Source organism: Netta rufina (assembly GCF_964035555.1).
Source record: "Netta rufina genome assembly, chromosome: 1".
In the NCBI taxonomy this organism is placed as follows: Eukaryota; Metazoa; Chordata; class Aves; order Anseriformes; family Anatidae; genus Netta; species Netta rufina.
In genome coordinates this window covers 120,752,936-120,777,689 of record NC_140123.1, presented here as the reverse complement: position 1 = coordinate 120,777,689, position 24,754 = coordinate 120,752,936, and the positions used below count along the sequence as shown (strand labels likewise).

Sequence of the window (24,754 nt, the reverse complement as noted above, 5' to 3'; positions counted from 1 at the left end):
GTGTTGTGGTTGAAGATCAGGCCCTTGCACTAGCAGTGTTCAGGGAAATGATTTCAGTGTCTCTGTAACTTCCAGCCAACCATTACTACTATAGAAATAACATATGTTTTCATCACTGGAATGCTTCTTTCTGTCACCATTCGGTCAGGGCTCAAAGGTGACAGAAAAAGCAGATTGTCCTTTAGCTTAATAGGTTGCCCTGCAGTTTTCTGATGCAGAGATCCTTGGCTTAATTTATTGCTGGAATGGATTGCTTCCAAATAAGGATAATCCTCCTCATGCTGTTTCTTCACTTGGTTACCTTCATGGTCTTTTCACTGGCAACATCAGCCTCTGCAATTCTGGTTTATTCTTGCCAGGAGACTCTTATTCATTTGCTGTGTTTATTGTAGTTATGGCCCTAAACCTGCTCTCTTCGGTAGCTTAAAACTTTCCAAGACAATTGCTTTGGGCCCTTGAACTTTTTGCTCGTGTTTTCAACCCAAAAATGAGTTCCAGAAGAAGGATCTGTTTGGCTGTGTTGGTAGACAGGATTTTAAAGTCAGGTCTTTTTTTTTTTTTTTTTTTTTCCCCTTTTCCTCTGGCTAAGCACATCGAAATTAATGACTTTGTGCTAGGTCAACTCCTGCTTGCATAAGGGAGAGAAAGTGCCAGGAGTTTGCTATCATGAAATTCCTACAGGAAAGCTGCATACAATGCAAAGGCATCTCTCACAGCTGCTCTTTAATAAAATGAGATGTTTGATCTGGCTTAATGAATCTCCTTGGCCCTTGAGGCTGGACCCTGGCTTTCACGAGGGTGCCTGGAAAGAGTAAGAATGCTTCCAAAAGAGATGATTGGGTTTTACCTTCAAAATATCAAGTGCTCTGAGATCTGGAGTGGCTTTGGCACACTCTACTCCCTCCTGTCCCACTGCTGCACTCCTCTGTACTCACATGGCTGCGGAGAAGCAGATACTAGAGATGAGAGAGGTAGAACTTGCATTTCAATGCATTTGATCCCATAGTCTAGCGCAATCTGATTTTGATCCTCATTTCCTGCAAAGACAAAAGAAATAGCATATGATTGTCTCTTCCCCTCTCCCATTTGTGGAGCATTGACGTCCTTTCTTCCTCTTTTTCTCTCTCTTTTTTTTGGGGGCAGTGGGTTTGGGAGGAAGGTGCGAACAGGGAGATGGCAGGGAAGGAATCATTTTTGCAACATGCAGATTCAGATGAACATGCAGAAGTCAAATAGTACTTCTCCAGGCAATCTTTTTCCATGGTCACAACATCATAGCCAAGGATTCTCACCAGCAGTCTATAACTCTTTCTTCTAGCATTAGGAAAGAGCACTGTAACTTCATTTTAGCCCTGTGCAAATGTAATTATGAGCAGAAATTCATTTATGCTGGTAATTTCCAACAAGAAGCTCCTCTTCCAAATAGAGGCTGAGAAGAGAGCATGAGAGTGCATTTAAGACAGGGAGGTAACTCGCTGTCTAACCTCGAGAAAAGCTCCTATTCAAATACCTCATGCCGTAACAGACCCTCACCTTCCCCTGCAAGGGGCCTGAGATAAGGCTGCTCTGTGAACCTCAGAAGAATGAATTTCTCAGCTCCCACGTGATCCGCATCTCAGCCAGAAAGTTGCATCAGCTGAGCAATTTGGTGCTGCGCTAATTACTGGGTATCGACCAGGGGGCAGATGTTTTTGCATAGCCGACCGCAGCTGATGTTCTGTTGGGCAGCAGCTGCATTAACGTGACAGTCGTCTCCTCTGCTTTAAAGTCAGCAGAGCATATGATCCTGTCTCAGACCTGCACTTTGTTTCTTGGAGTACTCTAAGGGAAGGATGGGGACTGCTTGAAATGTGAAGCTGTGCTGTTCTTGCCTGGTCTTTGGACCGAATGGTTTTAAAATCTGAATATTGCCCTGGCACCAAAGGACAACGCAAGGTTGCCACAGGTCCTGGGTAGGAAAGCCCTGAGGAGTGGGAAGTCGGCTACTCACCTGTAGTGCAAAACAACTTCATTGGTAGGCAGGAGACTTCAGTCTCTGTGACTTTCAACGTCTTCCACAGCATCAAACTGATATTTCAAAGAGATTAAGAACTGAAGGGAACATATGATATCCATTTAAAGCCAAGACTTCAGATTTAATGAAGGCTGTATCAGAATGAGATATGATTCAGATATCAAATTACATTTGTTTAGCCCAACACAGCTTAATAAATCACAGCAACATTTAATAAATATTTATCTTCTTTTAATCACCAGTTAGTGCTTTTTCTGATCTCCCCATTCCCTTAATGGCTCACTACTGTATTTATTAAATGTGATTTCCATTTCTCAAATAATCGATACATCTTTTTATTTTTTTGTAATTTGGGCAGCTTTACTGAACTTTTGCGAGATTTAATTAAGATTAAGGCTTAATCTTTAATTTCAATATATAAATTACCCCGTGTTCGCAATTAAGTCGTTATTTGGTAACCTCATTTGGTACGAAGTCTTGACTGGAAATGTGGCGAGCTCAACAGCAGTTACAGTACAAATGTTAATGAACTTCAGGGGAATCTCGGGATCGGAGGAGGAACTTGGCTGCAATTCCATCTCTGTAGCTGGTGCGGGTACGTAATTAATAATGTGGGATGGGCAATAAGGACGGCAGGCTCGGAGAGGCTGACAGAGCCGCTCTTCGCATGGGTGTCTGGTGCAGCAGCAGAAGTCAGGGGGAGGTCAGTTGGAAAACATCAGCCCGTGGAAATGATAACGCTTGTAAATGATGACTCAGCTGCTGGCGCAGCATGCGGCACGCAGGGAGGCTGTGCCTAGGTGCCAGTCCTGCAGCGTATTTCCCATACCACACGTCCACTCCTGCTAGAGCCACATCAGAGCCCCAGTTTCATCCACAGCTGGTTATCAGAAGGGACACCCCACAGCTAGTTCGGGTGCTGCCAGTGCAAATGACACCTTGCTGTCCTCAAGACCTTGACTGCCACCTAAACTCCTGGGAGGTGATGCTGTGCAGCTATTCCATACTATCTTCTTCGTCATCATTGGCTCCCAAACTTAAAATAATAATCTGTAAAGCTCAATAGGTGGTTGTCAAGGATTAAATTAAAGATTAAACCTGAATCTTACTTAAATTTCAGGGCAAGTGCATTCCTTTGCATGTCCAAAGCATGCCATGGCTCTCACCGCCTACTTACCTGGCTGTCCTTCCCATGAAAAAAAAACAAAATGATTTTTGTTAGTATCTTCTCACCGCTTGGTCATACAATTGGCTCTTTTGGGGAATGCTCCCATGTTCTACCACACACATAGAGCTCATGTCCTTGAAGAGACTGTAGCAGGTAGTTCAAGTCAGATGTGCTTTTGTTGGCCCAGGAGCTTATATCGTTTAATGACTTCAGCCTTCCCTTCCCAGCACTGGAAAGCTTGGTTTAAGTCTCAGAATCACAGAATCACAGAATTTCTAGGTTGGAAGAGACCTCAAGATCATCGAGTCCAACCTCTGACCTAACGCTAACAGTCCCCACTAAACCATATCCCTAAGCTCTACATCTAAACGTCTTTTGAAGACTTCCAGGGATGGTGACTCCACCACTTCCCTGGGCAGCCTGTTCCAGTGCCTCACAACCCTTTCAGTAAAGAAGTTCTTCCTAACATCTAACCTAAAACTCCCCTGGCTCAACTTAAGCCCATTCCCCCTCGTCCTGTCACCAGGCACGTGGGAGAACAGAACAACCCCCACCTCGCTACAGCCTCCCTTGAGGTACCCATAGAGAGCGATAGTCCTTGCCTGGGATCTACTGCTATGTGCAGAAAATTTTAGCTGGTTTACCTATAGAGTCACAAATATAATCACTAAAAAATCCATAAGGATGCATTTAATATTTATGAAGTTAATGCACTGGTCTTTGAATATTCCATGCTTCCATACCATCTGTCACATCTCAGTGTAATAGTCTCTGAATTTTGTATGACTCCAGAACTTCACATCTGCCGTGGTCCCATCTAGAAATCTGCCTAAAAGGGTCAAAGTGCCCCTGTTCCCTCTCCCACATCTAGCATAAACCCCACGAGTAGAATAAGGGCAGGGGTGTCGCTTTTGCCTAAAATGTTGTAGACTTGATTCTGAATTTTTACTTGACACCTGGACAAACTTCTAATCCTTGTAAAATTATCTATCCCTTAAATGCTGCCTAACAGTTTTTCAACTGGGCTTTAACTCTGACAGCCTTTTCTTGACGTGCCTTCTTGATGCTCCCTTCTCTAGCCGTGTGAATGTTGCCAGGTAAAATACATACTCCGATGCTTCTTTTTATAGACTTGAGAAGTACAGCCATTTTATGTCTCATTTGGGAAACAGCCACCGCTGTAAATTAGTGAAGGGCGATCTCCTCTCTCTGCTTCCATCAGCGTGACTATTGCAGTGTATCTCTTCACTTAAGCCTACTTCAGTCGTGGCTCTCTTTTCGGGACCATTTTCCCTTCACAAACACTGTTGAAAGTGAAGGAGATTATCTGAGGAACTTGGTTGTTTCTTTTCGTTGGGTGGTTACAGCCATTTGCCTTTATCTCTTGGGTTGGAAATGGGTTGAGGATAGCAGATGGACGCAGGGACGTGTTGTGGTGTTGGCTGCACGAGGTGCTTCTGAAACCACTTATTCAGTGGTTTAGGCTGAATAAGACGCTGCTTTCTAGGATAGTCAACAAGACTACAATATGTAGAAGAAAAGAAAAAGTGTAGTTATATCATATTCAACAGATAAGGTGCATTGATCCAAGATACAGGGCAATGCTTGTGTTCATAATCCTAAAAGAGTTCTTTTTAGGTTGCTTGCTATTGCCTCCCACCTTCCATCTGCCTTGAGACTCCTTGGTGTCTTCTAGGGAGCTTGAAAGGCCCTTGGGCTGTCTGCAAGCAGCAAGATTTTGTCCTGCATTGTGGTAGGGTCTGGCATCTGTGGGTCAGCTCATGCACGGTGAAGCAAAGGTGTGAGGAAAGCTGTGTGTGCTCTTGGGCAGCTTTGGGGGAGGTGTTGTCCACCAAACAGCTCAAAGAGAATCTGGAAGGGTCAGGAGGAGGAGATGGATGCCTAAATGGGGGAAAACATTAAAAGCAATTAAAGTACAGAAGGAGTAGTTCATCAAGAGCGAAGCAGGTGAGGTCCCGGCTGGCCAGCCAGCTGCCCGCATCTATCACTGCTCAGCACCTGCAGGCAGGTGTTTTGTTGTGCATATCCTGCAGCTACCAGCACGGCGAGAGGATGCCCGGGGAGGAGGAGAAACAGAACTGCAGGCACTCGAAGGGAATTTTGCATTGGTACAGGGAAAGATCGCAGCTTCTGGCACAGCTGAAAAATGAGGTGGGAACACCAGGGGCTGGGCACTGGGAAGAGATTTCTTCCCCTGCAGATCACTAGGAGAGGAAAGGAGGCACGCAGTGGTGCTGCTGGAGTGTTGTCCTTCTCTTTCCCACCCCTGCTTCTGGTTGAGGATGGAATAACCAACGCCTTCTGCATCTTGTAAGGATGATTGCTGCTATGCTATGCCAGCTGCAGGGCTGCCAGCCTCTTCTAATTTGGATGTAATGTATGGCAAAGCCATAAAGTCATTTCATTGCACAGATCTTGTCAGAGACCGCATTCAGAAGCTCGGAGCAAGGGCCAGAAACTGCTCTAGCTCCACAGCAGCAGTTACCCCGTGGGTAATTTTGGCAGGGAGTTTCCATAATTGAGCACAGGTGCCAATTCCTTTAATGAAGCTGCAGATTCTCTGAAGGAAGCCCCACAACTCGCCCCCAGCTACTGCTTCCCCGGGAGGAGGGGTGGGCAGTTTTGACAGGCAGGTTGCATTCGCAGCAGAGCATGCAAGGACATCTGGGGAAAGAAGAGGGGACTGTGCAGCTGCCTGTAGCTGAGGCATCTTGGCACAGCAGACTTGGATGCCTTGGGCTGACAGGTACTGTGTGAGTTGTGCCTCTCGAAGGCAAAACAGCTGGGTGCCTTCCGAGCACACCGGATCCACAGGCATCACTTTCCTGGGTGCACTGCTCTCGTTCTGCTTCCCTCTTGTTAGTTTTACAGCCTCAGCAGGAGATCTGGTTGTGAGGTAGGGCCTCAGTGAGGGAAGGGTTGGGTTGGGTGTGCTGGTTGTGTAAGAGAGAGGTTTGCAGCCAAGCCTGTGCCTGCCTGCAAGGAATTCAATGTGAATTAGCCAGGATTTCATTGTGGTAAGGCTCTACTAGTGGCAAAGCCCTGCTCACACGTGTGCAATGGCTTAAAAATAGTTTTTTTTGCTGTAGTTTGTGCCTTCTTCTGTTCCCACCACTGTGAGTCTCCCCCACTTAGGCTGAAGGGGAAACTGCTGAGCTTGGAGGAGCTCAGCCTGTGTGGTCTCACCTGGGCTGAATCACTAGAACATAGCATACACCCTCCACATGAGAGAAAGTTCACCCCAGCCATCAAGGTCCTCAAATCTGTGAGCCTTTTGCCAGATGGTAGCACAGCCATGCTCTCCAGGTGCGATTGCCATGTCAAATGTGAAGGGGTGCAGCCTCATCTCCATTACAAACTCTGGAACAGGGAAATCCTTTTTTATTCAGCTCCTTCAGTTGGTTTTGCGTAGTCCCTGGCAGAAGAGAGGACCTGGCCCACAACCACAGAGCCTGAGAGCTGCTGTGATCCATCTGCTGAGATGCTGACAGCGATATATAAACCAAGAAACCCTCTCCAAAATCAATGGAGTCCCTCCCACTCTAACAAGATGCAGGCCAAGGTGAGAACAGGGATCAAAGTTGTGCTGTGATTGCTGGACTTACTTCTTCTGCTTGTGCCTCAGTTTCTCTAGCTGTGAACCTGTTGATTACACACTTTCCTTCCTTACCTGGAGTATTTGAGGTTTCTGTATTGTCTGCAAAGGTGGTTGTAATCCCCAGATGTTGTGGGAGTGGAAAGGATTATCATCATTATTTCTGACAGGCAGCTGTAATTTATCTTTGCTTACCAGACCCCTATGGTAGTTTTATTCTGAAATGAGTAAAGGTTATTTCAGCACGGGACTCGTGAGCTTATTTGTTGTTGAGCCTGGTAATAAATTGGCCCCAGACAGTGTTGCCTGAGCCGTGTGAACAGAGGAAAATTTTATGATTCGTAATTTAATTTGTGTTTTCTATTTCTCACTATCTGTATTCTCTCAAAGTCTGAAAGCACTTCTTCACCGTTTGCTCCGGACACTTCCTGTTTGATGAATGCTGATTACTTCCTTTTTTCCTCTTCCTGAGATTTTTTCTTTATTATTATTGTTATTTTATAAAGTACAAAACGACGACTTAATTAAGTCAGTCTGTCTCTTGAAAATAAAGGGGTTTTTAGTTATTTTAAGCTCCCTCCACTGGAGGCTTCTGCAACAGCATTGGAGAATGAAGCAACCTCAGGAAAATGCGATTCAACTTTATGTTGTGTGTTTCTGTAGGGCGCGTGACAGTTCCTCCTTCGTCTATGTCCAGCATTTTCTTTGAGGGGATCTTAGGGCGTTTGACCTATGGTGATGTTTTAACCCTTACAAGAGACCTTTGGGAAGCAACCGGAGTGCTTTCGGGGCCAAATAGGTGGATGCAGTCAAAAAGCAACCTTAAGGACCGTGCTGAGGAATGGGATGGGAGGAGAAGGAGGGATGTGGGATTGCGCTGAGAGCTGCGGTGTTTTGAATGGGTAGTGAATGTAGTAGCAGAAAGGGAGGTGATGTTGACCAAACTGAGAAAACCAGGAAAGGAATCAAGTAAAAGGCTCACAGGACTGCCAGGAACAAAGTTTATAGAGCGAAAACTCTCAGAATTCATCCCACCACCTCTCCTTTTAGGTGTCACCACACGCTCTTCCATCCCATGCCTTTTGCTCAGAACCACTTCCAGAAATGCTGGTGCCTGCTCACCACAATCCAGCCGCCCTCAGAAACCCTCTGCTTGGAGCTTTGCCTGCAGTAAATCCACATCATCCTGGCCCTTCTCACCTTATCCTGGGGAGCTCTCCCTTATCAGGAGGCCCCGTGCACATGCTTACTTTGCAAAGGTGGGGATGACAGTGCAGAGAGAAAGCTGTTTGCAGGGGTGGTTTTTCTTCATTTTTTTGCGTGCAGCTCTTTAATAGCCGTGTAATAAACCAGTATTGATGAAAGAGGCCATTTACCATCAACTTATTTGGTTTTCTGCAATGAGCTAATGTTTAATTAATGTGCAATAACTTTTGCAACCAAATGTATCCCTTTAGATTTACTATAGGGGACAGTCTGAACATCAACTTAAGCGGCCAATGACTGCAAATGTATTTATTAAGGTTTAAACATGTGTAAATGAGTTTGTGTCTATTTGCAGAGCTGTTAAACTACAGTAAATATGTTCTTTGTCAATTGGTGGTTAATTAACATCCATTAGTTCTCCATTAAGAGCACAGTTTGGTGTCTGAATTTCCTTGCTTAGCACTAACTTTGAATTAGGGCCCTATTTTTTCTTCCTTCCACTCAACAGAGTTTTCAAAAGCCGCTTTCTCCGTAGGGCTGGAGTGCTAGGAGCAGGAAGATGTGCCAGTTTTTGCACCTCACAAGGCAGCAGGTTCGCGAGGGGACAAGTGGCATTTCATTGCTCACCCTTCCTATGTCTGAACTTAGCAGCTTCTCATGGCTCTGCCTCCCAAATTTTGGTAGCCGCCATAAGCTGGGGAGCAAGCTCAGCTGTTTAATGCCTGCGTATCTCTGAGTGGTTTAGGAGATGTTCGTGCAAAAGCTGCTAATGCCTGGGTGCAGGGTGCACGCTGGGCAGATGGCAGGGGTGCTGTCCTCTTGCGGAGGGGGTATTTGGGGTTGGCATTGCTGAGCCAAGGCTTTTAGGGGCCGAGGGGGCGAGGTACAGAGCATCCCCTCTCGGTTGGCCGCTATGCCAGCAAACAACCACAAGGTGACACTGTCCCAGTACATTATTTATGTTTTGACAGAGGAATGCAGATTGTTATTGCATTTAGTATGAAAGACTGCCCTGTGCATCAGGATCTGTTCTGTTTCTTAACTGGGATTTACGGTGTGGCGCTGGCCTCGTGCACTTGCTAGGTCTAGAAATTAAGGAGATTTTCAAATTACCATGCAAACACTGCCTTTTTAACAGGGTACGTAGCCTTAGTAGTGTCGTTCACCCCCTACTTACGCAGTTGACTGAGAATTTCTCCTACAACTGAACTGCCTGACCAGTCTCTGTCACCATCCCAAGTCATCAGAGCAGTTTTGTCTTTCTCCTCAATTCCTTACAGCATTTGAGGTGATAGAGCATGTTGCTTACGGTCAAGGGTGGGGAGAACCCTGTTTCTTCCTTCAGTTGTGCAAATGTGCAAGAAGGGAAATAGGGGCCCTGAGAGGCCTTTTAGGAACTAGGCTTTTACCAGAAACCTTCAGGATCCTGATGTGTTAGGTTGGTTGGTTTGTTTTCTTGCAAGAATGCTTTGTTTGTTTGCGGGAATTGTTTTTGGATGTTAACATGGAGTGGAGTTAAGCTGTGTGCTACAAGTATAACTTGGGTGCTGAGATAATAAGCAGTCAGACACAGTATCAGAAGCAACTGGGGGGAAAAACAAAGTGTATAGGGTCCATGAAAACACACGTAAAAGGTATGTTTGTAAGGGTAAGCAAACATACAAGTGTATAGGGTATGTGAAGATACAGGTAAAAGTTATGTTTGTAAGGGTGGACAAACATACCCTTTTTTGGTTACATTTGTCCCTCGTCTTCCACGGGGTCAGATGCAAAGAGTTAACCAGGCTGTTGGTGAGATCATGAGTAACAGGCTGATGTGTCATGTTCTGTGCCTGCAAACATCTTTGGTTTTAATAACATCAGCTAAATTGGTAGCAACGTTAACTACTTCCCCTTAATTTCTCCCTCATGAACCTCTGTGCCTCCCCGTGTTTTGTTGCTTGGGAATTATTAAAGGAACAGGCAGGGAAAGGAACCCAAGCTTAATCAGCTCTGTCCTGTGTGACCAGACAGCATAGCCTCCTCCAGCATCCTCATAGTTGGGATCATCAAAAGAAATAGCCATAACGCGTTTGTAGGAGTGGGGAGCTTTGAAATATTCAGGCCAGCTTAGGAAATGCAGTAAATGGGCTTTCCTAGAAGAGCAGCAACTTATTAAGGTCCCTCTGGTCCACGTGCACATTTCCTACCTCCTTGGAGAGGAAGCTCCTTGTGCTCTGTGTCGTGCTAGTGGAGGTGAGTCCTGTGCTGTCATCCCAAAAGACAAGTAATCCGAAAAGCCGAATGTAGTGTAGGATGCTTTCCTGCCTCACAGGAGGAGAGCCAGGTGGCTTCTAAAGCATGAAATTATCTGCTGAGGCTGTCGGGCTTTGCCTTTACTTCTTCGCTAAATTGTCCAGCCCTCCTTGCTGCAGTCAGTGCTTCCCATTCACAAAGGCAGTAGAGGCAGCGAGGAATAGTTTGGGGGTGTTTTTCCGCAGAACATGGGGATAGGCAGGCGCAGCCTTAGGGGAGGATGGGGGCAGGCAGTGCCGAACTAATAGAGTTATCAAGTTCAGTGGGGAAGCCTGAACTACAGCTCCCATGAGGCATTCCCTTCCCAGAGGCAGATGCAGCGTACTGCTGAGAGGCTCGAAACAAAATGCACTCAATTCAGAGGGGCAAAACGTTTTGGTTCATTTGAAAAGGCTAAAATGTCCCAATCAACCTGGGTTGCTTTTTTTTTTTTCTTTTTTTTTCTTTTTTTTTTTTTTTTTTTTTTTTTAAAGCACTCTTCGTTTTGGCAAATTTTGAAGAAAATATTTCAGTGCTTGACTCTAATTCAGAATGAAAGCCAGTGCTGGAGTTGTTGGAATTTTCCACGAGGAAAAACATCCTGATTTGTTTTTCTCTGAGCTCAGCTTTGGAAATGGAGGTAGCTGCACTCCTTTCTGTGAAGTGCTTTGATATCCAGGGATGAAAAGAACTATAGAAGTGCTAATTATTGTCGTACTCGTTTTAATTATTCTGTCACACCGATGGAGGGATACTGCCAGTTTCCAGCCAGTGCCGTTGTTTTATTTTTAAGATGTTGTCCTGTCCATGGTTTTCCTAGAAACAATCAGATGCTTATTTTTTAATTGCTTTTAAAAAACCCTCTCCACGTTCAGCAGATGCTGTGGTTCTCTGATAGAAGTTCAAATCCGCCCGCATGTGTACGGGATGTTAGTAGCAGGGCAGTAATGAGGAGTGAGATGGAAAGCTCCAGATGCTAGATAATAGAGAGCAGGCAGTGAGGGTTTGCTAGCGAGGGTGAGATGCTCTGAAATTTGCTGCGCACAACATTTTAAAACGGACAAGGCAGTTTCCATAAAACTGGGAACAGTGTGAGTTTTACCTCTTTTATTATTGCCGTTCTCGTTACTTATTTGCGTTACGTTTTATTCGGTGCCTGGAAAGATCTAAATGAAGCGTTGCATTTAGACCAGCTCAGCTCAGACAAATGTTGTGCACCTGGCAGTACCGCTGCCTCCCAGGGGAGCTGTGGTTGAGAGGCTCTGCTCTCTTCTCTCCCTCCTCCTGGCTGTGCCTCACCCAAGGTGGGCAGAAAGATTTGCCCCATCGCTGCAGGAACTGCTCAGTTGTTGCCTAAGGATTAGGAGGCTCTTAAACAGGTCATACATCGTGATTCTTCTTGTCCTGGTGGCTCTTCGTGTGAGTCAGCTGTAAAGCAGAGGAAACACACGAGACAAATGTGTCACCAGGGCCTCAAGAGGCTCTTAGGCTCTGTGACGTTGGCCCGCTGACATCCGTGTGACTGTCCTGAGCAAGGAAAAGGGTGGAAGGAAGAGCACCACTTCTTCTGGGAATCGCACAAAGAAACAGCGCAAGGGAAGTGAAGACTCAATATAGGGACCAAGCCCTTATTCTGAAGGGCCAGTGGGTATATTTCAAGTGTTATTGTTCAGTAGAGGCAGGAAATTTTGGAATTAATATTGAAAATACAATTTGGGATTATCTAAATGTAGCTTGTGGGTTTGGGGAAACCCTGGCAGATATTTTCGTATAGGAAAGAAACATCCAGCTGGACTCAGGAAGGGGACTGGGGCAGGTAGCATCATCTTTCCTGCCCTATAGTCAAAAGTCATGAACCGAAAGCCAGACAATTTCAGGATGAGCCTCAGTTTGTCTGCCCGAATTGCCATGCCGCAGCTGAATTGCTGCCAGCCTACCGGCAGGTCTCCACTTCCCTGGGTCCGGGATCAAGCCCATGCTGTAACCTTTTGTCCCTCTAAACACAGGCTTGAGGAAATGTGATGCTGGCAGAGCCGAAGTGCAGGAGCAGTTCTGTGGCCCTGCAATCTTTTTGCCAAGAGCGTTTACTGGGGGGAATGAAGAGCTAGGAAGTGCCTTACAGCAGCATCAGCATTATGTCAACTTCAGCTGGGTTTGCCAACGGAGCTAAACCTTTCTATCTTCCTCGCGGGAGCTTTAAGGTGAAGCTGTCTTTGGGGGCATGTATTAAGAGCCTAATGAAAACCAGGCAGTCTGACTTCAACATCTGTTAAGCATAATGGCGGGAAATAGCCCAAGGTTTAACTGATTTTTAATACATCATGGAAACACAGGGCCTTATTTGTGCTAAGCTGCTAATACCTTAGCTAGTTAAATGCATGTTCGTTGCACTTCCTAAATCCCACTATGGACAGGGCAAGTAAGAGTGATTTTGTTCACAAGGGCGTCCGTACCAAGTTAAAATCCTAAAAGCAGTCCTTGGTTGGTGTTTCCCTTTCTTCTGAAGAATGTAAGCCTTGCAGAGGGCTTCCTCTATTTCCTGTTCAGGAGGTCTGGTGAGGGAATAAGAAGATTACTCTAAATTGTTTTTCTTTTTTATTGCTTATATTCCAAGTCTTATTAAAAAATCAGAAAGCATTAATCATTTCTCTGGTTGACCTAATACAAAAGGAGAGAATCTGCTTTTGCAGATTCTCTGAATAATACTTCATTTTTATTTTTTCTTTCTCTGAAACACTTCCTAGTCTTCGACTTTATTTCCCTTTACCTTAACTTTCCAGAGTTCTCTATTCTGACTTGCCATTAATGTGACTTAATTGCTGTGGTAGCCTGATGAGTCATCAAAACAGCTTTGCATCTTTCTGGGGGATGCTGGAATTTGGCATTCTCTTCTGCACTGGCAACATAGTCAGGGGAAATAGGAGCTATAACCTGCTGGGGAAAGTTGTCCTTAACTGCTGGATTCAGGGAATGAGACAAAGTTGAGCAGCTTGCACTCTGTTTTTGGGCTTGCCATTAGAGCTTCATTAGCTCCGTAATCATATTCCAATCACGAAATACGTCTCTCTGTATGTTCAACTCCGTCCATCTCCCATACAGCTATTCAAACACATGGCAGCTTTATGGAAAGATATTACAGGAACCAGAAAAAAGGGACCCGACTTCACTTTGTGAAAGCCTGTGGGTGGGAAGCTAAGGGGCATCCTTAATCTTTGTGTTGGGGGCTGAATACCTGTAGTAAACTAAAAACTAACTGTATATTCCCCAGTCATCAAGACATTGCCACTTTCCTGGCCAAGGCGTTCAAGCAGCTTGTTTTAAGAGTGGCTCTTGGGGATCTTTTTTTGGAGATCTTTTGGGAGCTTGAGAGTCATACTGGAAGTTATAAGGAGGACCTGTTCTCCAGTTTTCTTCTCTCTTTTCTGTCTTACATTTCACTTCAGCTCCAGTTGTGGTTCCCTTGCCTTTGTGATAGCAGTGCAGATGTGTTTACGTGATGGCTTACAGTGGGGAGCCACGCGTCCTGTAGCATCAGTAGAGTGACACAGTGGGCAAATATTTTTTGCACAGATGTCCATCCCGTGCTCACGAGCATCTCAGACTTTCATCCATGGAGCAGAGGCCAAACATCTCAGGTGGTATGAGCAATGTGTTCCCAGTGCCATCGTAGTTATAATGTGAACAAAGCCTCTGCTTTTCACAAAGCACTCATTAAACAATTATCAACAGCAGGCAAGTTCGTTTCAGAAGTTCCCAAGTAATGGTGGAGGTGATCTGCATGGGATGGGTTTGTGGCTAGGAGCTTGGTAAGTTTGGCCTCTTGGTGTCTGTTTCCTTGTTGATTGAAAGACAGCAATGAGACATGACAATCTGTATTTACAGAGTATTAGGTTGCCAAAGATATTTGCTAATAGAGTATTTTTTGTGTGTCCGTGTTTGTCAAGGACATGCGGGGAGTTTGTCTGAAGTCAATGGGTGAAGCTTTTCAAACAAACTATTCCATTTTGCGCCCTTTAGTAGAGGGGAGGAGTGGAAAATACCTGGCATTTGTCAAGACTGCTGAATCTGTTTCAAAGCTGGTTGCTTGGTATGTCCCAAGCACACACTCAGCACAGAAATAATGCTGGGTTTGGGAGCATGAGAACCTTAGGACTAGCTTCACCCTGCTCCTAGCCCTGGTTCTTTCTGTCATGTGATTCCCTGCAGATTTACAGGGGCTGGGAGGTGCTGTAAGACCATGGGCTTCCTGCTGGCACTGCTTCTTGCCTTCTCCTCTGAAGAATGTGTTTCTTGAATAGGAACCTTAGTCTGAATACTGCTTTCACTTTGTATCGCATTCTAATAATACCACACGAGAGACACAAAATGGCTTTGATCATAGGGAGTAAATGCCACCAAATATTCTTCTTCCTGCAGCCTTTTCCTTGCAACATTAAAAATTCATGGGCAATAGCAGCTTCATCTTTTCAGGACTTAGCTACGTCAGCAGATGGGGAGAGTGGGCAGGAATACTAGGTGATGTTGATGGACAGAACAGGGGTATCCTGACAGAGCTGGAAGCAGGAGAAATCTGCACTTCATTTGCTTATGCCAGGTCTGTCTGAGGTCAGTCAGATTCACTGTTTGTTTCTCACTTTGACGAGCAATGAACTTACTGGAAAATTGCTGTAATTCAGTTAAATGGATTTGAATTTGAAGGTATGCCTTAATTTCCATATCTGCTTCATTTTTCCTGAGTTATGCTCATTCTCCAGCCAAGAGGAATTTACAGGGACTGAGGGTGAGAGGTAAAATTTCACTCAGGAGGTGAAATCGCAGCCCCACTGAACTCAGTGGCAAAGCTCCTGATTGTACTGGGGCCACGATTCCTCCAAGGGGCCTCTGCCTGTCAAGGTCTCTCTTGACATCTGAGACGCTCTTAGAAGTTTTTAATGGGGAAAATCTTTTGGTTTTAGGCTCCTTCTACCACAGACCCCTGTCAGATGAGTATGTTTTAAAGGCTAAGACTTCTGTAGGTAACTGCCTGAACCTGGCAGCATTTTCTTACCTGTGAAAGGCTTTCCTACCACCTCCTTTGTGATATGCCCTCACCACCCAGAAAGCACCTTCACTAAATGATTTTTTGCCATGTATTCGTCTGACTGAATGTAAAAGTGGTTGTCCTACCCGAAGCTCAGAGACAGATGCTAGAGGGACTCAGAGCCATCCATTTCACAAATTCAAGCCCTTGCTGGAGTCTGACTTTCATTTGGCAAGGGCAGGGCAATTTATTGCAGACAGAATATTTTGAAAGGGTCTTACAGACAATGACTCACAAGTAATCAGTGACACCTATTCCATGAGGGCACCTGAAATAGCCTCACCCACAAATACCATAAGTTTGGTATCTGGGGTTTATTTACCAGTCCATTTGTATATCAGAGGGCAAGTAATGAAGCATGGAAATGACCTACTCAGAGCTTCTCCTCCTCATCAGAGGTTTTGAGGATCTTTTTTGGGGGATTTTTTTTTCCTGTTACCCTGCTGCAGTCTGATCCAACTGTAGGGATTTTTTCACATCACCTGCCTTTGTTCCACCAGCTGCCAGGGTGCTCTGTCCAAGCTGCTCTTTGTCCTCCTCTGATCTCCGCCTGCAGGAAGAAGCTAGCAGGCTCATTACATTATTCCAAAAATACCGGTGTGTTGTATAAATTAGGAAGGTAATGAAGTGTCGCTGAAGACCAGGACTGTGCACCAATCCCCAGAGGTTTCACAGGAAAATAAAATGCTTCCATTTCTGTTTGGGCAGTTGGCTTAGTCATTCATAAACCCCAGCAAGCTGCTGGATCTAACAGGTTGCTTGAGCTGAGCAAATTGTTGTTAGAAGGGGATGCATTTGCTAGCACCTTGGGTCTGGGTCTGAGAGGTTGAATTCCCACAGCTGCCTGTGTCCCCCAGGAGAACACCTGCCTGTTCTTACTTTCACCTGCAAGCTTTTAGAAATGCCCCTCAGGCCTCTGCTTCAGGATGCACGGGTCACTCATCCAGCCTATCTTTAATGTGGTGCTCTGGCACCTTGGCTCTGCCAACAGTTGGGGCTTCTTGCCAGAAGAAATGGGTGAGCTTTCAGGGCTTGGGGGAAGTAGCTGGACAGGATGATCTGAGATGTCCCTCCCAGCTTTAAAACCTGTTAGTATGGCTGTCCTCGACAGAAACAGGACACGGATGCAGCCTAGAAAAGGCAGAGAAACTTGAAAGTATGAGGATAAGGAGAAAGGAGAAAAAAGCAGAAAATAAGTGTGGGAAAGGGGAATATAAAAGCTGAAGTGTTAGGAAGTATATGTCAAAAGAATAAGGCAGTAACTCTGCTCTCTCTAATTCAGGGTTGGCTCTGACTTGTAGTCTATAAGTGATGCTTACTGAGTCTGTGGAAGGGTTCTTCCGGCTTGACATCTTGGAAAAATGGACATTTTAAGAATATGTTTTCCTCGTTTTCAGATCTGAACACAGTGAAAGGATTGCAAATGTTTTCAGAAGCTTGGATTGCAGGCAGCTCATAGTTTCAGCGGGACCCTTCTCCAAATTTTTGCATACGCATTTATCTCTCAGCTTGTTGTGCGTGAGGTTTCCTGACAGTGCCTGCTCTCCTGATAGCATCACAAATCTTGAGAATCTTTCTTGTCTCTCTGAAGGCCTCGGTTTAAGTTTCATAAAAGCTATGTGGGAGCTTCTGTAATGGACAAGAAAACGCTCAGCACAACAGCCTGCTGCACTCTATTTTTCACAATAAAATTAATTCTCTGGTGATGATGAATGTGTAGCATGTATCATTTCAGCAAGACTTCGGAGCTCTGTTCCGAATCATCACTGTCAGAATGATTATTCTCATCCATTAGTATTGTGTGGAGAGCTCCACGCCAGAGCAGGTCATCGAATATACAGCGAGGCTCAGCAAAACGGGTTTCACCACCTCGGAGTCGTATAGGATTCCTGTCTGCTGTGATCGCAACACCCTCTGCAACTGCCAGACAGTCATTTTGGGGCCTGTTAATGAGCACGTTAGAAATAAATCACAAATTTGCCTGGTGTGTTTTCTAGACTGTGGCTTGCAGGGACTGTTTTTTTTGTTGTTGGTTGGTTGTTTTATTGCACTGTCAGACCGCCTCGCAGTCTTTGGTGCTTCATCCTTTGAATCCTGTTGGAAGCTCAGGTTGTGCTAGGATCTCCCCTGCGGAGATGGAAACTTTGACACGCCCCGAGAGACAAGACAATTTTAAACAGCTAAATTAGGCATCTGCTCTGAAGTGCCCTCAAGAGAAGATTATTTCTCTGAGGGCAGAATGAGTCTAGGGAGATTAGCTTTTTACACCTTTGTGAATGCCTCGTTAAGTAATTTACCCAAAGACACTGCGGAAATTGGAGCTGGAGGTCTCCCAAGTCCTCCTAGAACATCCCAACCATCTTTGTGCTCGGATGTTGGGAGGGACTTTTAACTACTCAAGCATCCTTCTGTCAATTCAATCGTAGTTTCTTCTGTTGAGGGCCATGGATATTCACTACCACTGGGAGAAATGTTCTGGGGGGACGCCAGGCCTAAGCAGATAGAGCTCCCGCCTTACCTGGCATTTTTGTGGGAAGTGAAGCGTTTAAAGATCTGAAGGGTTTGAAGCCTGGCTCTGCCTGACTCATCAAGTGTTACTTGACATGGGTGAAGCGGCGATTTTACTCCCAGATGTATAGAAAACAGAGATCTTGAAGCTATCTTCAGTGAGAAGGACAGACTGCGCGCCTCGACTGGCGTGCCTTACTCACGTCGCCATGTTTGAAAGCACAGGTCAACGTGTCATGTCCCCATAAGAAAGAGCCAGGATCAGTTCTCCCACTGCTTCCAACACTGTTATCAGCCTTTCCTGGGACAGGAGGCCAGGCCATTTACCACCGGGGCCACCAACTCAGCTGCTCAATGGTGGCCTCCAAGCCGTGCGGCCTACCCTGGTTTTGGAGTGGCTCAACACTCTCTGACCCATGGCGGCTGCCAAGCCCAGCTCTGAGGTGGCACTGGGGAGGACACTGATGATAGGTGATGTATTCAAGGAAAATGCAGCACCGTGTTTCCTTTACTACTCAGTGCTTCTATGCTTGTTGCATTTGTAAGGCCAAAAAGGCAACTTTTTTTTAAAAGTGAAGCTCTCCCCACTCCTTGCTCCTCAGAAGTAGGGAGGACCTGTTGCCAGTAGTGACTTCACAGTCCTACAAGCACTTGCTGTGGTGGGGACCAGTAATTAAGGCCAAAAACCAGTTGCAACGCTAATTATTTAATGCCACCTGGTCATATCCTGCTGAAAAAGTCACCTTTGGGCTGCTGTTTTCCTCTTCTCCAAGCATCAGATTTAGACTTTAACTAAAGGCGAAACTTTCTGAGAAGTCTGAGTGAGCACAAAATCCATTTATCCAGTTGAACGAGGTTTTCTCTTGCAAAAGCGATAAGGGTTTTCCACCCAGGCAATGCAGAAGCAGATGAACTTCAAAACTCAAGGCCTCACGTTTAGCTGGTGGAAATCAGCAGAGCTTTGTGAACTGCAGGGGTGATACGTCAGCTTAAGGCAATTGAGAACCTGGCCCTTGGCCTCTAAATTGTCCACACCGAGGTGATCGATTGTGAAGCCAGATCGATTGCATAGTAACAAGGTTACAAATTGGTGAAAATCAGCTATTGTTCTTGTACAGGAGAAGGTTCTGTTACAGCTCAGTGACCACAGTTACTGAGAGGTATTGTGCCTGCATGTTTTCGCCCACCGTTATGACCTATCTGTGCGTGCTCCTGATGCACTAAATCCTTCTTCCTGATGAGGTCTTTGGTTCAGAGGAAGCTTGGTTTGGTTACATTATATGCCCTGTTATGTGTCTCAGGACTGAGCTGAGATTCAAAAGATCTGATTTTCAGATATAAAAAAAAAAAAAAAAAAAAAGATGGATTAATTTATAGAATTGCAAAGTAGTCATAAAAAAGTGTTTTTTTTTTTTTTTTTTTTTTTTTTTTTTTTTTTAATAAAGTACATACTGAAAATGTTAATTCTAGTATGAAAGCTATCATATGCTTGTATTTCCTCAGGCTGCAGAATGCTTCCATATAATCTGTCTTCTGTAAGTGCCTTGGGGATCTGAGTAAGAGGCATTGATGTTTCAGCCTGCATAGGATGCAGTTTTGTAGCCAGCATCCTGCCCTCAGCAGACTATTCTTTCCAGTTGCCTCATGGAAGTGTCCTCCCCTTCTAGCTGACTCTTTGGCTTGGTGTAGTTGGAGGCTACTGTATCAGGCAGGTATGGCTGGAGGTATGGATGGAGTACGGCCTAGGGGAATTCTCTGAGTCTGAGGAGAAGGGGATTAACCATTCAAAGCCCAACCTCTTCCTCAGTTTGCCTGTAGAGGCACCTGCTGCATTCAAAGGCTTTTCCACCCCTCTTCTGGCCCTGCTTCTCCTCCTCCTCTCCTCCTCCTTTGGCTCCCTGCATCCCAGGAAGCAAAGGAGAGTGGAACGTAGATGCTTAATACAATGGATGCAGCCCTTGGTCATCAGGGCAGAAATGTGTGCAGGTACAAGAAGGATGAAAGGAAGGAGACATCATCCCTGCCTTGCCACAGTCCCTTAATCTTCCTCCCCATGTACTGAAACCCCTTTGTCTCTTCCGTGTTCCTCTCCATAACTCCTCTGCCAATGCAACAAAGCTGTATTTTCTCTGCATGCCTGAGAAGCTTTGGGCAGGCTCTGCTGCTGAGTACAGCAGTGTATCTTGACTAAGCATTTTATAGCTCACAAAATATCATATGTTGTCGCTCAGTATTGTAGATACCCTGTATTAAGTCCCTAGGTGCCTGGACTCTGCTGGCGGAGCAGTTACACACTCCCCTTACAGCAGTCGTGTGGGACATGAAAGAGTCTGGAAGCTTGTGTGTGTGAGCAGTTTTTATATATATATATATATTTTTTTTTTTCAGAAATGTTTTTTTTTTCCTCGATTCTAGTGAGATTTGGGACCAATTCACCAGTTTCAGCGTGCTTTGTAGTCACTGAAAGTCCAGTGACAACGGTTGCCATTTTGTGGCTGTTTGTGGAGAGAGCTGATGAGCTCTCCTAGAGGGCAGCCAGCCCCATCACACACATGGCTGCTGCAGCTGGCATTGCCTGAAGCTTAGTGGGTGACATCAGTAGTAGGGTGATGGTTGGACCAGATCATCTCGAAGGTCTTTTCCAACCTTAGTGGTTCTGTGATTCTAAATTTTTGTTGATGTGTATTTCCATAGCCAGCCTGTCTGCTTGTGTTGCTGTTTTCCTTTCAGCTTGCATGCAGAGCTATCCTGCACCCACAGCACAGAAACACAGACAGCTCCGTACATCTGCCATCCAGGCGTTCCTGCCGTGCCTTTGGTGGTGCCGTACAACCCGCCCTCATCGAAGGGTGTTGCTCTAGGCCAGCAGGGTGTCATTTGCTCTGGAGCTGGACAATAGGATACCTGTAGGACTGGGCTCTGTCCCATCCATTCCTCTACTGCATATTGGCAAAATTTGGCTCGCCTACAGGGTATTGGTAAATGGCGTTAAAAGGTGGCAGGACACGTTTGTGGTGTGCTTGGGCTGATTGTTTACTTGAATTTTCCCTCTGGGTTTTCGAAGGTAGGAAAGTTAGAAGGCAGACCTGCTGTTTTCATTATCTGCTTCCAGCAGGGGGAGATGGGTCCAGAGAGTTATTTCTTCTGGGAGCACAGACAAAAAAAAAAAAAAAAAAAAAAAAAAAAAAAAAACACAACATTATTTATTTTACTTGTGAGGATCTCTCTTAGGATTTGTGCGATTCCTGCTTGTTTGGACTTTTACACCCAAGCAACCCTTTACTTTGACTTCTGTATGTTTCTAAAAGCAGATACGGCCCATCAATTTTGGTGGTGTTTTTCTCCCCCAAGGTTTACAAGACACTCAAGGGAATTTCATCCTCATCTCCCTGATTATTATGATTATTATTATTAAATAGGTATGCTAAAGTGGTTCTAATGAGGATTGTATAAATGTCTAAGAAGATAAAGACCACTTCTTCTTCCATCTCAGTAGGGAGGGGCCTTCCTGTGGTGCACCCCATTTTGTAGTCCCACCTTGAGTCAGGATGTTAAAAGGGGTTTGGGGGCAGGATTCCTGCCTTCTCTCTCCCCCAGACCCCCTCTGTCACTCTCTGTATAAAACATATTGGTGCCACTTTCCACGAGGTATATTTAACTAAGCATTAAATTTAGATTTAACTGGATAGTTATTGCCTCCTAAGTAAATACTCTGAGATAAGGAAATATTTAGTGAGCTCTAGCAGTTGGGTGGCAGATGCTTCTTGCATTACATAATAGTTAATCTTCAACAAATATGTTTTCCTTACTCCACTGGCATTTAATTAACATACAATAGCTCTTATTAGATGTAGATGAAACATATGTGGAAGACCCTTGTAAAATGGATCCGTGCAACCTTTTGGCTTGGAAGAGGGGTGCATTTCCGTCACTGGCAACTTCACGTGGGGCTGGGTCTCGTAGCTGTACTCAAGCTCTGCAACAGGAGCACAGAGGTGTCCTCCTGGTGGTGCCTGCTGCATTGCGTGTGGGATGCCACCAGTGCCATGGCATCTCTGTGGTGCTGCCCGTCTCACTAGTGGCTGCCTATCAGCAGCATGGTTGTCTTCAAAGTGACACCCCAGATCTCTCTCTGCAGGAGTTTGGGAATGGATTAATGCCCAGCTCCTACTCGTAGCTCCCCTTCTCTGGTGCCACCCACGCCAAGTCTCCTGTAGGGGAACTATCTGAATCTGCTTACTCCCTTGGCCCGAATACAAAGCAGTCATCTCTTTTGCCACTGCTTGCATGACACTGGAGCAGGGGTGTCATGACCTTAGTTCTTAATTTGTGGGCTTTTAACACATGAAGGGATTGTTTAAGTACTCTTAGACAGCACGGCCTTTCCATACCGAGACTGCAGGGGTCAGTTCCTAGGGGTTCAGAAAGGACTGGACGCATTCCTGGAAGAAGAAAATCAATCGAGGGCCATTAACTACAAAGACACTGCCACTGGCTTGGGACATGCCACAGCCACCAATCACTGGAAATTAGAGAAGTGCTCGTGGGCAGCGTCACTGCAGCTCGCCTTGTGCTCCTGCGCTGGCTCCAGGCTGAGCTCAGCGCCAGGATGCAGGGCTGGGTGCATCTGGTCCCAAGTGGCCCTTTGCAGGATGTGGAGCCAGTGCTTGCATCTCTTAACTTTCGGTCCACCATGTCCCCAGGAGCCTCCAGGGCCAGCAGTGAAGCAGGCAGTACGTAGGACATGCATTTTCCCCTCCCGCACATGCATGCAGCAGTGCTGTGACCACACAGGGCAGCACCTCATAGCGGAGCTCCTCCAGCTTTTCTTGCACCCACATCCCCGGACACATGTCTCTGGCCACCCCTCTTTGCTCCCCCGTCCCTGCTGCCCCCTCCCAGCCCCAGAAGGGGTTACGCCAGCCGAGCATCCCTCGGCGCATCCCTTCATCCCTCCGGCAGGCAGAGGAGAGCGGGCTGGGGGAGAAAAGCAGGCAGGCACCGTCAGCAGCGAAAGACACGGCTCATTCCTCTCCATTAATTTAATCTCCCTTCTTCCCCTCGCGACGATGCTGGGGATGATGGTATGTGCGCTCCGGGAGCCTTCCCGGTGGGCAGCGCTGCCGCAGGGCTCCGGGCTCAGCTGTGGGTGCTGGCACTCGGGGAGGACAGGCTGAGCATTCACACTGCGGGCAGCTCAATACCAGCATTGTCTGCCGGCCATCCATCCCTCCCAGGCTGGGAAAGGAGCTGGGGGGGAAGGGAAGGACGGAGGGGAGAGAGGGAGGGAGGGAGGGAGGCGGAGGGAGCGATGTGCAACTGTTTAGCTGGGGAGAGAAAGTCTGAGAGGGGAGGAAAAAAAAAAAAAAAGCAGGGTTTGAGGCTGCAAGGGCAGTTGCCAATAAAGCTCCTCTTTAAATCAGCGAGCTGGCGGCTTCGGGCCGCAAAGCCAAGTTGTTTGCACTTTTGGCCACAGCTACTTTGCACCCCCCACCTCCTCCTTCCCTTTTCCCTGCGTTTTCTCTCGGCAATATTCCCTGTATCGTCCTCCATCCTTCCCACCCCGCTCCCTGGGCCTCCCTCCATCTGCCTCCCCTGCCTTCTCCCTGCCTTGCTGCCTTCCTCTCCCTCCATCCTCCTCTTCCTCTGCCATCCCCTTCCCTCTCTGCCTCTCCCTCTCCCCGCTGCAGTGCCCCCCTCCCTCTCCATCGCCTCTCCTCTCCCCTCTCATGCCCACGACCACGCTCGGGTCCCACCGCAGAACCGTCCCGGGGCGATGGGGTCGGTGGGGCTGGGGGCACGGGGCAGCGAGCGCCTGCTCCGCGCTCCCCTCCCGCGCTCGCTCCTGCTGTGGAGCCAAGCCGCCGTGGCTCAGAGTACGGCTCCCTCCCTCCTCCTCCTCCTCCTCCTCCTCCTCCTCCTCCTCCTCTTCTCCCTCCTCCCTCCCTCGCTCCGCCTGGGAAAGTGGGTTAGGAAGGGAGCTGGGAGGCTGCACAGCCACGCACTGGAGCAGGACCATCCACACGCGCAGCCAGCAGCACAGGAGCTGGGCTGTTGCTTTTCCTTTTATTATTATTTTTTTTAATTTTTTATTTTTTTTCCGCCTCTCTCCATCACTCCAGACGGGTTGATTTAATTACGGCTATTTTTAAATTATTTTGCGACCTGACTCGCGCGTCGTTTTGATCTACCTTGCCGGCACGCACGCTCCTCTCTCTGTTTGTTTTGCTTTTTTTTTTTAATTGAAGGTTGTGCTAAGACTTTTTGGAAAGCCTTAAAAAAAAGGACGAGAGGGGGAAAGAAGCCAGCGAAAGACTGAAAAGAGCAAGAGAGAAAGTGGCAGCTGAGGAGGACTGTGAAATCACCTCCCCTTTCTGGGGCTGTCCATCAGAGCGAGAGTTGTACATTATTACTATTGTTTTTCTTTCTCCATCCATCTATCCACATACTCGTGCAGAGAGAGAGAGAGAGAGAGAGACAAGTACAGACAGTGAAACTCAACGAGACCAGCCATGGTAGCAAGGGCTCAGCCTGATTGGAAACAATTACCTCTGGTCCTACTGAGATTGCTTTGCCTTCTCCCTACAGGGCTGCCAGTCCGCAGCGTGGATTTTACCCGAGGTACCGATAACATCACCGTGAGGCAGGGGGATACGGCCATCCTCAGGTAGGGCATTTTGCCAACTTTTCCTTCTCCGTTCGTGTGTCTTGTTTCTGTGTCTGTGCACCCTATGGATGCGATGCTCCATACACGCGTGTGTGTGTGTGTGTCTCTGTGAAAAGCGTGCGTTGCTGTACGGCTCGAACTGCAGCAGCAGCTGCTTTACAAACGGGCTCCGCGCGCGTGCTGGGGCTTTAATACCCCAAATTGCAAAGCTTTTGGAAGCC

The 24,754-nt window shown here is 46.6% G+C and overlaps 1 protein-coding gene across 2 annotated transcripts in view; it reads left to right on the top strand.

Annotated features, from left to right (window-relative positions):
- Nucleotides 1-24,378: 24,378 nt before the first annotated feature.
- The window catches only part of LSAMP (limbic system associated membrane protein), a gene marked incomplete at both ends in the record, with an annotated part of 258,766 nt that continues 258,390 nt past the window's right edge, over nucleotides 24,379-24,754 (top strand). For both annotated transcript variants that reach the window (XM_084306421.1, XM_084306420.1), the window contains one exon: nucleotides 24,379-24,533. In XM_084306421.1, coding sequence (XP_084162547.1) covers nucleotides 24,379-24,533 — 155 coding nt within the window. The remainder of the gene's footprint in view (nucleotides 24,534-24,754) is intronic.